General features: G+C 46.2%; 1 protein-coding gene across 9 annotated transcripts in view; it reads right to left on the reverse strand.

The window, feature by feature from the left end:
• Nucleotides 1–256: 256 nt before the first annotated feature.
• The window catches only part of cnot4b (CCR4-NOT transcription complex, subunit 4b), a 171,261-nt gene continuing 159,035 nt past the window's right edge, over nucleotides 257–12,482 (reverse strand). For all 9 annotated transcript variants that reach the window (XM_086008595.1, XM_086008592.1, XM_086008599.1 and 6 more), the window contains one exon: nucleotides 257–1,482. In XM_086008595.1, the coding sequence (XP_085864721.1) occupies nucleotides 1,187–1,482 (296 nt within the window). In that variant the 3' untranslated portion in view covers nucleotides 257–1,186. The remainder of the gene's footprint in view (nucleotides 1,483–12,482) is intronic.

Consider the following 12,482-nt stretch of genomic DNA (forward strand, 5'->3'; position numbering starts at 1 on the left):
ACAGGGGCTCCTCGGGTTGCTTAATATTCGCAGGGGCCCCTCAGGAGTTGGCTACTAGTTGCGGGGGGGGGGGGGGGGGGTTTGAGGGAGTGTTTTTTTTGACCCATGACCCGTATACAGAATGCGTACGAAACAGCTGACTTCCCAGCAGTGGAGTATACCGTGGGTCTCCGCTCTGCCCCAGATGCAGCTACACTGGTTTGTCAATGATGCACACAGGCGAATGCAAGGACACACAGAGATAGACGAAACGTGGCAGGATCAAGTATTTTTTTTTTATTTAAGATTTAGTTTCGAATCTGAAGAGGTACATTTTTTTTTTTAGTTTTAGCGTCAAGGTTAACCACACTCTCTCCAAATACTGCACGATGTCCGGAACCTCCAGATTACTCGAAGCATCAGGCAGAGTTTCAAGAAGTTGTGCTCCTGATGAATGAAGTGACCCCCAATGCAGTGCTATCCCAGAGCTCCCATTCCAGTAAATTTTAAATGCCGAGAGACAGACAGACAGAGAGAAAGACAGATAAAGAAATGAGTATATACCACTCTGTGTTCAGCAGTTTTTTTTATTGTTGTCTAGGTATTAAATTTGTGAATGCTTTTTAAAACATATTTCTTGTATTATTTATTTGAGCTAAAGTCAAAATTAAAAAATCAAATTGTTTTAGTCAACTCATCCACTCCTCAGCTACATGCCCATTTAACCATTAATCAAAACACTTACCCAGCATGCCATTCTCCCGCTGACCGTGAACTCAAAAGCATCGTTAATTATACGTTAAGTATGAATTTTGACACCAACACTCCTGTCTGTGTTTTACTGTGCAGTTTTCACATTCACCCGACTTATGGCGGGTTTTCCTGAAATGTGGTGCGTGATTTATTATTGCAAGAGCTACAGGCACGATGGGCCTCATGGCTTCTTTCGGCACTGTATTAGTCTATGATTCTAGGTGGCTCTTGTGGATTGGACACCGGTCAGCAGGAGTCACTGCGGCCCACCCGAGTGGGGAGCATGCGGTCAAGAGGCTGGTGAGCCGAAAAATCTGCCGGTAATTCTATCGTAACGCTGCGATTGCATTGCATCTGGCACTGATCAGGAACTGAGATTATGTGCAGTGAGGGAAGAGAGAAAAAGAAAGTGAAAGAAAGAGAGAGAGAAACGAGGGGAGTAAATCAGTTTTCCTTAGTGACGATCCAATGCAGAGCTCTGTAGTAGATCTGTGGGGGTTTTGTTGGGAGGTCTGAAGGTAGTCTGGAAGCCTGGAGGTGGAGAGTGAAAGTTGCCTGGGTTGGAGGGTGGAGGGTAGGGGGCCCAGCCAGCTCTGTGTAAGGGAATCTGTGTGTTGAAGGGGTTACTGTGCCCTGTCTGTGCTGCTGTGGGGCCGTCTACTTCTGTCAGCGCCTGGAGCGACTTCAGCCAATGTGGAGGGTTCTCATCCTGCAGAGCGTCTAAACTGTTCCCTGTGGATGCTGGAACACCTGTGGAGAGAGCGCACACGTTAGATGCCCATTGGTACTCAATGTTCAATCATGCACTCAAACACAGTCTAAAGAACTGAAGTAGAATCATACAGCACAAGAGGCCAGTAAGCCCATCAGGCCTGTACCAGCTTTCTTAAAGAGCGATCCAATTTGACACATACCCCTGCTCTTTCCCCATAGCCCTGAAAATGTTTCCTTCTCAAGTATTTAGCCAATTGCCTTTTGAAAGTTACTGGTGAATCTGCTTCGACCACCCTTCCAGGCAGTGCATTCCAGATCATAACTCGCTGCTTCAAAAAATTCTCATATCCCTCCTGCTTCTTGTGCCAATTATTTTAAATCTGTGTCCTCCGATTACTGAACCTCCTGCCAGTGGAAAGAGTTTTTCCTTATTTACTCAAAACCCCTCATAATTTTGAGCACTTAAATCTCCCTTTAACCTTCTCTGCTCCAAGGAGAACAATCCCAGCTTCGCTCGTCTCTCAAGGGGACACCTTGGTGAAAACGTCTGAGTAAAACTTCAAGACCGATTTAACCAGGATTGAGATGAAGGAGGGGAATCGAGGATGGAATCCCACAGCTCAGGTGGGTGAGAAAGATCCCATGGCACTACTGGAAGAGGAGTAGGGAGTTCGACTGGTGTCCTGGCTAATACTTATCCCTCTACCAACATCACTAACAGATTAGCTGGTCATTTATCTCATTGTTGAATACGAGACCTTGCTTTGTGCAAGTCGGCTGCCACGTTTCCCGACATCACAACACTGACTGCACTTCAAAAGGAATCCACTGGTTGTGAAATACTTTGGGACATCCAGAGGATCTGAACATTGCTGTACAAATGCAAATTCTTTCTCTCTCTAATGCAGTCACACAGAGGTCTCATAAAATGCACTCGAGCCACACCACTCTACCATATCTAGAGGGAAGGCTTTGTAACAGCATTTTTCAACTCTAACATCCTGCACAGTTCTATGCTGCTCTGCTGACATCTGCAAGTCTGCCATATTGTCATTAGGCTTAATGTATTGGTACAAATAACTAGACAATACACTTCTGTCTCCACCAGGACTGTACCCAGCGTTACACAACAGGCCTGTAACCCCCAGTAGTGTACCCTAATGTTATGGTATACAATGACAGACTTGTACCCAGTAGTACTCTACCCCAATGCTAGTGACAGCAATGTACCGACACCATACTGTACCCCAGTGTTACACTGCGACAGACTTGTACCCACTAGTACTCACCAGTACCCGCCAAGAAAGAGAGTTGGATATATTTCTTAAGGCTAAATGGATCAAGGGATATGGGGAGAAGGCAGGGACAGGGTATTGAACTTGGATGATCAGCCATGATCACATTGAATGGCGGAGCAGGCTCGAGGGGCCGAATGGCCTACTCCTGCTCCTATTTTCTATGCTTCTATGTTCCTCAGTGTTACACTGACAGACCTGCACCCACCACTACTAGTGACAGACCTACACCCACCAGTACTGCACTCCAGTCTTGCACAGCTCAACATGCTCGGAGGTGTATTTACAATCATTCCACTGGGTGTTTTACGCAGTTCATGTGAACGCAGGTGGAACATTTTCGCACTGATTATACTCCACTGAAATCCCAGTGGCAGCACGGTGAAATAATAGGGAAGGAAATGTTATTAAAGTCTTAGCTTTTGCCTGAAGGTTACTGATTGATCGAAAGCTAGTTTTTCAGACATTTAACTCTGTAGGCCATCGCTATCATTCCATGAATTGCTTTACTAACTGCCGAGGAACAGAATCCAGCAGTAGATATTAATTCAGCAGAGATATGAGGAGCTTCTGCCTGTTATGAAGCCTCAGAGGAAAAATTCACCTCAACCATCTACTGTCCCAATTGAGGATGAAAACTATAACCACAGAAAAATACTGCTGGCAGCCTCTGAAATAACCAAATGAGGAAATAGGGACATTTCACTACAACTCCCGACAGACCAACGATAAAGATCAGGAAACAAAGATTACAGAGTTTGAGATCTTTTAGTAACCAATTTATTCCATTTCCCTCCCCACCCACAAGGGCCCATCCTGTTAGTGTGAGCTGAGACATCAAATGATCAGCTATTCAGCCACAGTTGGCATCACGACTGAGGACAGTCTTATTGTCGGCAGATGTCCACAGATGTTTCCCTGCAAGGGTCATTAATAAGTAATCAGGACGTGGAAACCTGCTATTTCTCCCCCCCCACCCCGCCTCCAACACCTGAACATTAATTTGGCCTTTCTCCTTTCAGGTGCCAGTGAACTGGCCGGTGTTTTTATAGCATTTTTCAACATGGCAGCAGCAGGTCGAACAGGAGAGGAGGGTGTGTGGAGGGGGAATAATTCTTCTAGGCTTTCTAGCCTCTACCCCCAAAACATTTCATCCAGTTTACCAATTCCCTGTTGTATTCAGTTTAATTAACATTTCCTTTCCAAGTACAGGAAAGCTCCAGCTGAAGAGAGATTATGAGTTAACCTACTGGAACGTGCCAGGGCTGATTTTGGAGTCAGGGTTGCCAACACAAGTTTGTTTGTCTGGAGGTTTCATCACATGACCGGCCCAGTCAAACAGCATTGTTCCCCATTTCCAATATTTCTAAAGCTAATCAAAAATGTTCAAATAAAATGAAGTGTGCTATTTTTAATGGCCGGGATTTTTCTCCTGGGTTGCTTGCAGCAGCGTCCAGGAGATTAATCTTCAATTTCTGGAGACTCCGACTTGGAGTAAGCACAATTCCAAGAATATTCTCCCCTTGGATACTTTAATAGGATATTTCTATGTCCAGCATGAAGTGTTTGAAAATTACCGGCTAGGTTTTTACTTGACCTGAACGAAGTCACAAGCAGTTTGGGGCCTTTCCAGAGGTGTGACAGAATCCCGGATGACTCCAATAAGCCTTTGGGTGACTGCAAGCAGCAGGATGCTAACTTGTGATATGTTAAACATGTTCAGCTTTTACAAACCGTTTCATTCCCACCAGTGTCTCCATCCACCCAACTCTCCAATACAATAAACCAAGCCTAAGAATTTAACAGCGAACCTTTTAAAAAACAATTCTAGAGAGTCACAATTCCAGCCGCTATGTCCACACAAACCAATTTGGTCCCTTTCCATCCTATTCCATGTTGAGTCACCAGTTGTATTTAACATATGGTTCCCAGTATACACAAGCCATCATGTTGTACATAGTTATATAATACTTACAGCACAGAAACAGGCCATTCGGCCCAACAGGACCATACTGGTATTTATGCTCCACGAGCCTCCTTCCAGCCTACTTCATCTCACCCCATCAACATATCCTTCTACTCCTTTCTCCCTCATGTGTTTTTGTAGCTTCCCCTTAAATGCATCGATGCCATTCGCTTCAACTACTTGTGGTAGTGATTTCCACATTCTAACCACTCTCTGGGCAAAGAATTTTCTCCTGAATTCCCTACTGGATTAATAAGTGACTATCTTTTTTTCCTTCAGGGACTTATCCAACTCCCTTTTGAAAGCCACGACTGAATCTGCCTCCACCACCCTTTCAGGCAGTGCATTCCAGATCCTAACCACTCGGCATAAAAAAGTTCTCCCCTCATGTCACCTTTGGTTCTTCTGCCAATCACCTTAAATCTGTGTCCTCTGATCTCGACCCTTCCACCAATGGGAACAGTTTTTCTCGATCTACTATGTCTGGACCCCTCATGATTTTGAGCAACTCTCAAATTTCCCGTCAACCTGCGCTGCTTGGAGAACAACCCCAGCTTCTCCAGTCTATTCACATATCTGAAGTCCCTCATCCCTGGAACCATTCTTGTGAATCTTTTCTGCACCCTCCCTAAAGGCCTTCACATCCTTCCTAAAGTGCGGTGCCCAGAATTGGACAATACTCCAGTTGAGGCCGAACCAGTGTTTTATAAAGGTTCATCATAACTTCGATAGCAAAATACTGCGGATGTTGGAAATCCGAAATAACAACAGAAAATGCTGGAAAAACTCAGCAGGTCAGGCAACATCCGTGGACAGAAATTTGAGTTGACTTTTCGGGTCGAACCCTTCTTCAAAACTGGAAAGAAAAGATAGATCGGAGGCAGGGCTGCGATCGGACAAAAGAAGAAACAAAAGTAGTAAAAAAGAGACAAAAAAAGGTATTAGAAGCTAGACGAGATGAGGTGTAAAGTGTACTGGCAGGGCAAGGGATAGCTGCCGGGTGAGAGCGCAAAACAAAAGGAAAGGGGGGGGGGTGGGGGGGTGGAAAGGAGTGGAAAAATTAGAAGAAAAAATGAAATAGGGGCCGAGGTTATGATCTGAAATTGTTGAATTCGATAGAGTCCAGAAGGCTGCGGAGTGCCTAAATCGGAAGATGAGGTGCTGTTCCTCGAGTTTACGTTGAGCTTCCGTGGAACAATACAAGAGGCCAAGGACAGTGAGGTCCGAGTGGGAATGGAGCGGTGAATTAAAATGACAGGCGACCGGAAGCTCGGGGTCACCCTTACGGACTGAACGGAGGTGTTCCGCAAAGCGGTCACCCAATCTGCGTTTGGTCTCCCCAATGTAGAGGAGACCGCATCGTGAGCAGCGAATACAGTATACTAGATTGCGAGAAGTACAAGTAAATCGCTGTTTCACCTGGCAGGGGTGTTTGGGGCCCTGGACAGTGGGAAGAGAGGAGGTATAGGGGCAGGTGTTACATCTCCTCCGCTTGCACGGGAAGGGGAAGGGCTGTTTGGGGTGATAGAGGAGTGGACTAGGGTGTCTCGGAGGGAGCGGTCCCTGCGGAATGCTGAAAGGGGAGGGGAGGGGAGGGGAAGGGAAGATACGTTTGGTGGTGGGATCACTTTGGAGGTGGCGGAAATGCCGGAGGATGATCCGTTGAATGTGGAGGTTGGTGGGGTGAAAGGTGAGGACAAGGGGAACCCTATCGTGGTTCCGGGAGGGAGGGGCAGGGGTGAGGGCAGAAGTGCGGGAGATAGAACTGACACAGTCGAGGGCAGTGTCAATCACGGTAGCGGGGAATCCTCGGTTGCGGAAAAAGGAAGACATGTCTGAAGCACTGGTGTGGAAGGTGGCATCGTCGGAGACGGAGAAACTTGGAGAATGGAATGGAGTCCTTACAGGAAGCGGGGTGGGAGGAAGTGTAGTCCAGGTAGCTGTGGGAGTCAGTGGGCTTGTAGTGAATATTGGTCGATAACCTATCCCCAGAGATGGAGACGGAGAAGACCTGCTGAGTTTTTCCAGCATTTTCTGTTGTTATTTCATAACTTCCTTGCTTTTGTACTCTATGCCTCTATTTATGAAGCCCAGAATCCCTTATGCTTTTTTAACCGCTTTCTCAACCTGCCCTGCCACCTTCAACGATTTGTGCACATATACCCCCAGGTCTCTCCGTTCATGCACCCTCTTTAGACTAGCACCATTTAGTTTATATTGCCTCTCCTCGTTCTTCCTACCAAAATGCATCACTTCACACTTCTCTGCGTTAAATTTCATCTGCCACACACCTGCCCATTTCACCAGCCTCTCTACGTCTTCTTGAAGTCGATCACTACCCTCCTCATTGTTCACTATACTTCCAAGTTTTGTGTTAGCTGCAAATTTTGAAATTGTGCCTTGTACACCCAAATCTAAGTCATTAATATATAGCAAGAAAAACAGTGGTCCTAGTACTGACCCCGGGGAACCCCACTGTGTACCTTCCTCCAGCCCGATAAACAACCGTTCAACCAACTGTGTTTCCTGTCAATTTCGTATCATGCTGCCACTGTCCCTTTTATTCCATGGGCTTCAACTTTGCTGGCAAGCCGGTTATGTGGCATTTTATCAAACGCCTTTTGGAAATCCATGTACACCACATCAACCGCATTGCCCTCATCAGCCCTCTGTCACCTCATCAAAAAGCTCAATCAAGTTAAACACGATTTGCCTTTAACAAATCCATGCTGGCTTTCTTCAATTAATCCATACTTGTCCAAGTGACTGTTAATTGTATCCCGGATTATCGCTTCTAAAAGCTTCCCCTCTTCTGAGGTTAAACTGACTGGCCTGTAGTTGCTGAGTTTATCTTTACATCCTTTTTTTTTTTAAACAAGTGTGTAACATTTGCAATTCTTCAGTTCTGACACCACCCCTGTATCCAAGGATGATTGTAAAAATTTGACAAGTACCATCACAATTTCCCCCTTTACTTCCCTCAGCATCCTAAGATGCATCCCATCTGATCCTGGTGACTTATCTACTTCAAGTACAGCCAGCCTTTCTAGTACCTCCTCCAACAATGTTTATCCCATCCAGTATCTCAACTGCCTCCTCTTTCACTATGACTTTGGCAGCATCTTCTTCCTGGGTGACGACAGATGCAAAATACTCATTTAGTACCTCAGCCATGCCCTCTGTCGCCATGTGTAGGTCTCCATTTTGGTCCCTAATCAGCCCCACCCCTCCTCTTACTACCCATTTACTATTTATATGCCTATAGAAGACTTTTGGATTCTCTGCATCTACCCCATCAAACCCTTTCATAACCTTCAAGACCTCAATCAGGTCAACCCTCAGTGTTCTCTTTTCTAGAGAAAAAGAGCCTCAGCCCATTGAACCTCTGACTTCTGGAATCATTGTAGTAATTTTGTTTTTGTACCTTCACCAGTGTCTCGATATCCCTTTATACAATATGGAGACCAGAACTGCAGTGTGTTCTAACCCAGTTTCTATACAAGCTTAACATAAGCTCTCTGCTTTTCAATTCTATCCTTCTAGAAATGAGCCCTAGCGGTTTGATTGCCTTTTTTATGGCCTTATTAATCTCAGTCTCTACTTTGGGTGATTTGTCTACCTGTACCCCCAGATCATTCTATTCCTCTACCCCATTAAGACACTTATTTTCCAAAGAGTATGTGGTGGTCTTATTCTTCCTACCAAAATGTACCACTTCACACTTTTCTCTATTGAAGTTCATTTGCCAATTAGATGCTAATTCTGCAAGTTTATTAGTGTCTTCCTGTATTTTGTCCTAATCCTCTTCTCTATTAACTACCCCAAATTTGGTATCATCCACAAATGTTGAAATTGTACTTTCGATTCCGGTGTCCAAGTCGTTTATGTAAATGGTGGACAAGTGGTCCCAGCGCTGATCCCTGTGGAACACGACTTCCCACCTTTTGCCAGTCTGAGTAACGACCTGTAACCCCGACTCGGTTTCATATCCAACTCGCTATCCATTCTGCTACTTATCCAGATTCCACATGTTCTGACACATGTATGATACATTTCTTGCCTCTTGCTTCTAATACATCACCTCAAACAGTTCCCCAACACACGGTAGACCTGTATCCATCAGTACTTCACCCTAGTGTTATACAGCTCACTGCATAGAATTTGAAACAGACCATTCATCCCAACCGGTCTGTGCCAGTATTTATGCTCCACACGAGCCTTCCCCTGCCCCTCTTCAGCTCACCCCATCAACATATCCTTCTATCCCTTGCTCCCTCATGTACTTATCGAGCTTCTCCTAAATACATCGATGCTATCTGCCTCAATTACTCCTTGTGGTAGTAAGTTCGACATTCTCAACACTCGAGTAAAGACGTTTCTCCTGAACTTCTTTTGGATTTATTAGTGACGACCTTATAGTTATGGCCTTGAATGAGTTTTGGACTCCCCCACAAGCTCACAATGCGCTCTCCACAATCAATCAAGTTTGGAAGGACAGTCTGTAACGTGCTGCTTTTCACCATTCAATCCAAAAATTTCACTCACCATCATTGGTGCTTCACTAACACTTGTTTGCTGTATAATCAACTCTCTTGTTATACTATGGGATTAACATGGGCCAGATAGTAGCAAGTGTCACATTACATGAATTTGATTTAAAAAAAAGCCCTTCAATACCTCATCACGCAGCAAATCGCATGTACTTCTCAAAAGTTGTTAAAATAGAGCCATTCAATGGCTTCAGTGAGCACATAATTCAGACAATAGCTCATAACACTACCAGAAAACATCTTGCACCATTCCAATTAGGTGGTTAAGTGGCAGCATTTAATTGGAACAACTTGCATTTATATAGCACCTTTATAGTAAAACATCCCAAGACACTTCACAAGAGCGATTATCAAACAAATTTTAACACTGAGCCACATAAGGAGATATTAGGGCAGGTGACCAAAAGCTTGGTCAAAGATGTAGGTTTTAAGGAGCATCTTAAAAGGAGTAGAGAGAGAGGGGAAGAGGGGAGAGGGATGGAGTGGTTTAGGGAAGGAATTCTAGAGCTATGGGCCTAGGCAAGTGAAGGCACAGCCACCAACGGCGGAGCAATGAAAATCAGGGATGTGCAAGAGGCCAGAATTGGAGTGGCACAGAGATCTCGGAGGATTGTGGGGCTGGAGGAGGTTCCAGAGATAGGGAGGGCCGAGGACATGCAGGTATTTGAACACAAGGATGAGAATTTTAAAATCAAAGCGTTGCCGGACCAGGTGCCAATGTAGGTCAGCGAGCACATGGTTGATGCAGGAACGGGACTTGGTGCGGGTTAGGACACGGGGCAGCGAGCACATGGTTGATGCAGGAACGGGACTGGGTGTGAGTTAGGACACGGGGCAGCGAGCACAGGGGGTGATGGGTGAACGGGACTGGGTGTGAGTTAGGACACGGGGCAGTGAGCACAGGGGGTGATGGGTGAACGGGACTGGGTGTGAGTTAGGACACGAGGCAGTGAGCACAGGGGGTGATGGGTGAACGGGACTGGGTGCGAGTTAGGACACGGGGCAGTGAGCACAGGGGGTGATGGGTGAAAGGGACTTGGTGGGAGTTAGGACACTGGGCAGTGAGCACAGGGGGGGGGAATGGGTGAACGGGACTTGGTGCGGGTTAGGACGCGGGGCAGTGAGCACAGGGGGTGATGGGTGAACGGGACTGGGTGCGAGTTAGGACACGGGGCAGTGAGCACAGGGGGTGATGGGTGAAAGGGACTTGGTGGGAGTTAGGACACTGGGCAGTGAGCACAGGGGGGGGGAATGGGTGAACGGGACTTGGTGCGGGTTAGGACGCGGGGCAGTGAGCACAGGGGGGATGGGTGAACGGGACTTGGTGCGGGTTGGGACACGGGCAGCAGAGTTTTGGATGAGCTCAAGTTTAGAGGGTGCAAGGTGGGCGGCTGGCCAGGAGAGCGTTGGAACAGTCGAGTCCAGAGGTAACAAAGGCCTGGATGAGGGTTTCAGCAGCAGATGGGCTAAGGTGAGGGCAGAGACAGGAGATGTTACGGTGGTGGAAGTAGGTGATCTTGGTGGAGAGGATATGGGGTCAGAAGCTCAGCCCACAGTCAAATAGAGTGCCAAGTTTGTGAACAGTCTGTTTCAGCTTGAGACGGTGGTCAGGGATAGGGACTGATTTGGGGGCGAGGGAACAGAGTTTTGGCGAAGACCAAAGACAATACCTTCAGTTAACTGAAGGCTATTTCTGCTCATCCAGTACTGGATGTCAGACAAGCAGTGTGACAAACCAGAGGAACAGCAAAGGCTTGGGGATAACCAATTGCTGAATGTCAGTCAAATCAACATTAACAGGATTGAAAAGGCCAGGAATCAGGTCTGATCAGATTAACTCAAAGAATTTTGCCATATTAACACAAACTGACATCTTTAAACTTATAAACCAATTTTAGGCTTTAGAGAATTTGATTTGAGCCATTTTCAAATCCCTGGGCAACACAAAATGAACTCTGTCCACTATCTTAACACTTGACGATTAAGACAACACTACAATCAAATCATTGATGTAAAAAAAAAAAAATCAACGCAATCAAAATTAAAACATTTTCTCCTGGAACCCCTGATCTGCTGCAGACTAGTGGGCCAAGATCTGTATGGGGAACCCAGAGAGTGCACATTGGACAGTCAACAAAATGAAATGAACGGTATTCGTAAATTCAGATTGGTTTAATGTTGCAAACCAATACTGGAGATACCACTCTAACCAAAACCCCACATCACATTGCATCATCGGAGTGCCAATGCACTCCACGGTCTTGACTTAATTACTTTATGTAATATTCCAGAATCAATGAAGTCACAGTGAATCACTACATGGGAAGAAAGTTCAAGTTAACATGGATAGCCCAAACCAAACCAACTCACCAAGTTTAGCCAGTGAATAGCTGAACTATCCAGAACAAGAGGTACTGGATCGATCTCAGCCTGGGCAGTGATTGGAGCACTGCGACGAGCCTCCGCCAGGGTTCAACACTCCCGATCACAACCCAGTGACTGTCTTTGGCAGTGAGTACCTTGAGTATTAGCAGGTTGTCAAGACCGGCTACTCGGGAAGATATGGAAGAACATCTGGCACCTGCACATTTCAATAAGGAGTGTAGAAGAGCATGCCAGGAGCAGCACCAGGTGTAGCTAAAAATGAGGTGCCAGCCTGGGGAAGCTGCAAAACAGGACAACATGCATGCTAAACAGCAGAAGCAGCATGCTATAGACAGAGCTAAGTGATCCTACAATCAACGGATCAGATCAAAGCTGTGCAGTCCTGCCACATCCAGTCGTGAATGTTCGTGGACCATTAAACAACTAACGCGAGGAAGAGGATCCATGAATACCCCCATCCTCAATGACGGTGGAGCCCAGCACGTGAGTGCAAAAGACAAGGCTGAAGCGTTTGCAACCACCTTCAGCCAGAAGTGCTGAGTGGATCATCCATATCGCCCTACTCCCGAGGTCCCCACCATCACAGAAGCCAGTCTTCAGCCAATTCGATTCACTCCGCGTGATATCAAGAAACGGCTGAGCGCACTGGATACAGCAAAGGCTATGGGCCCTCAACAACATCCCGTCTAACAACAGAAAATGCTGGAAAAACTCAGCAAGTCAGGCAACATCCGTGGAGAGAAATTTGAGTTGACGTTTCGGGTTTGACCCTTCTTCAAAACTGGAGAGAAAAGGAACTAGATCGAAGGCAGGGCTGCGATCGGACAAAAGAATTAAAGA

This window comes from Somniosus microcephalus, chromosome 16 (assembly GCF_052327205.1).
Source record: "Somniosus microcephalus isolate GS21.2 chromosome 16, FLI_Smic_1.0, whole genome shotgun sequence".
NCBI classification, from domain to species: domain Eukaryota; kingdom Metazoa; phylum Chordata; class Chondrichthyes; order Squaliformes; family Somniosidae; genus Somniosus; species Somniosus microcephalus.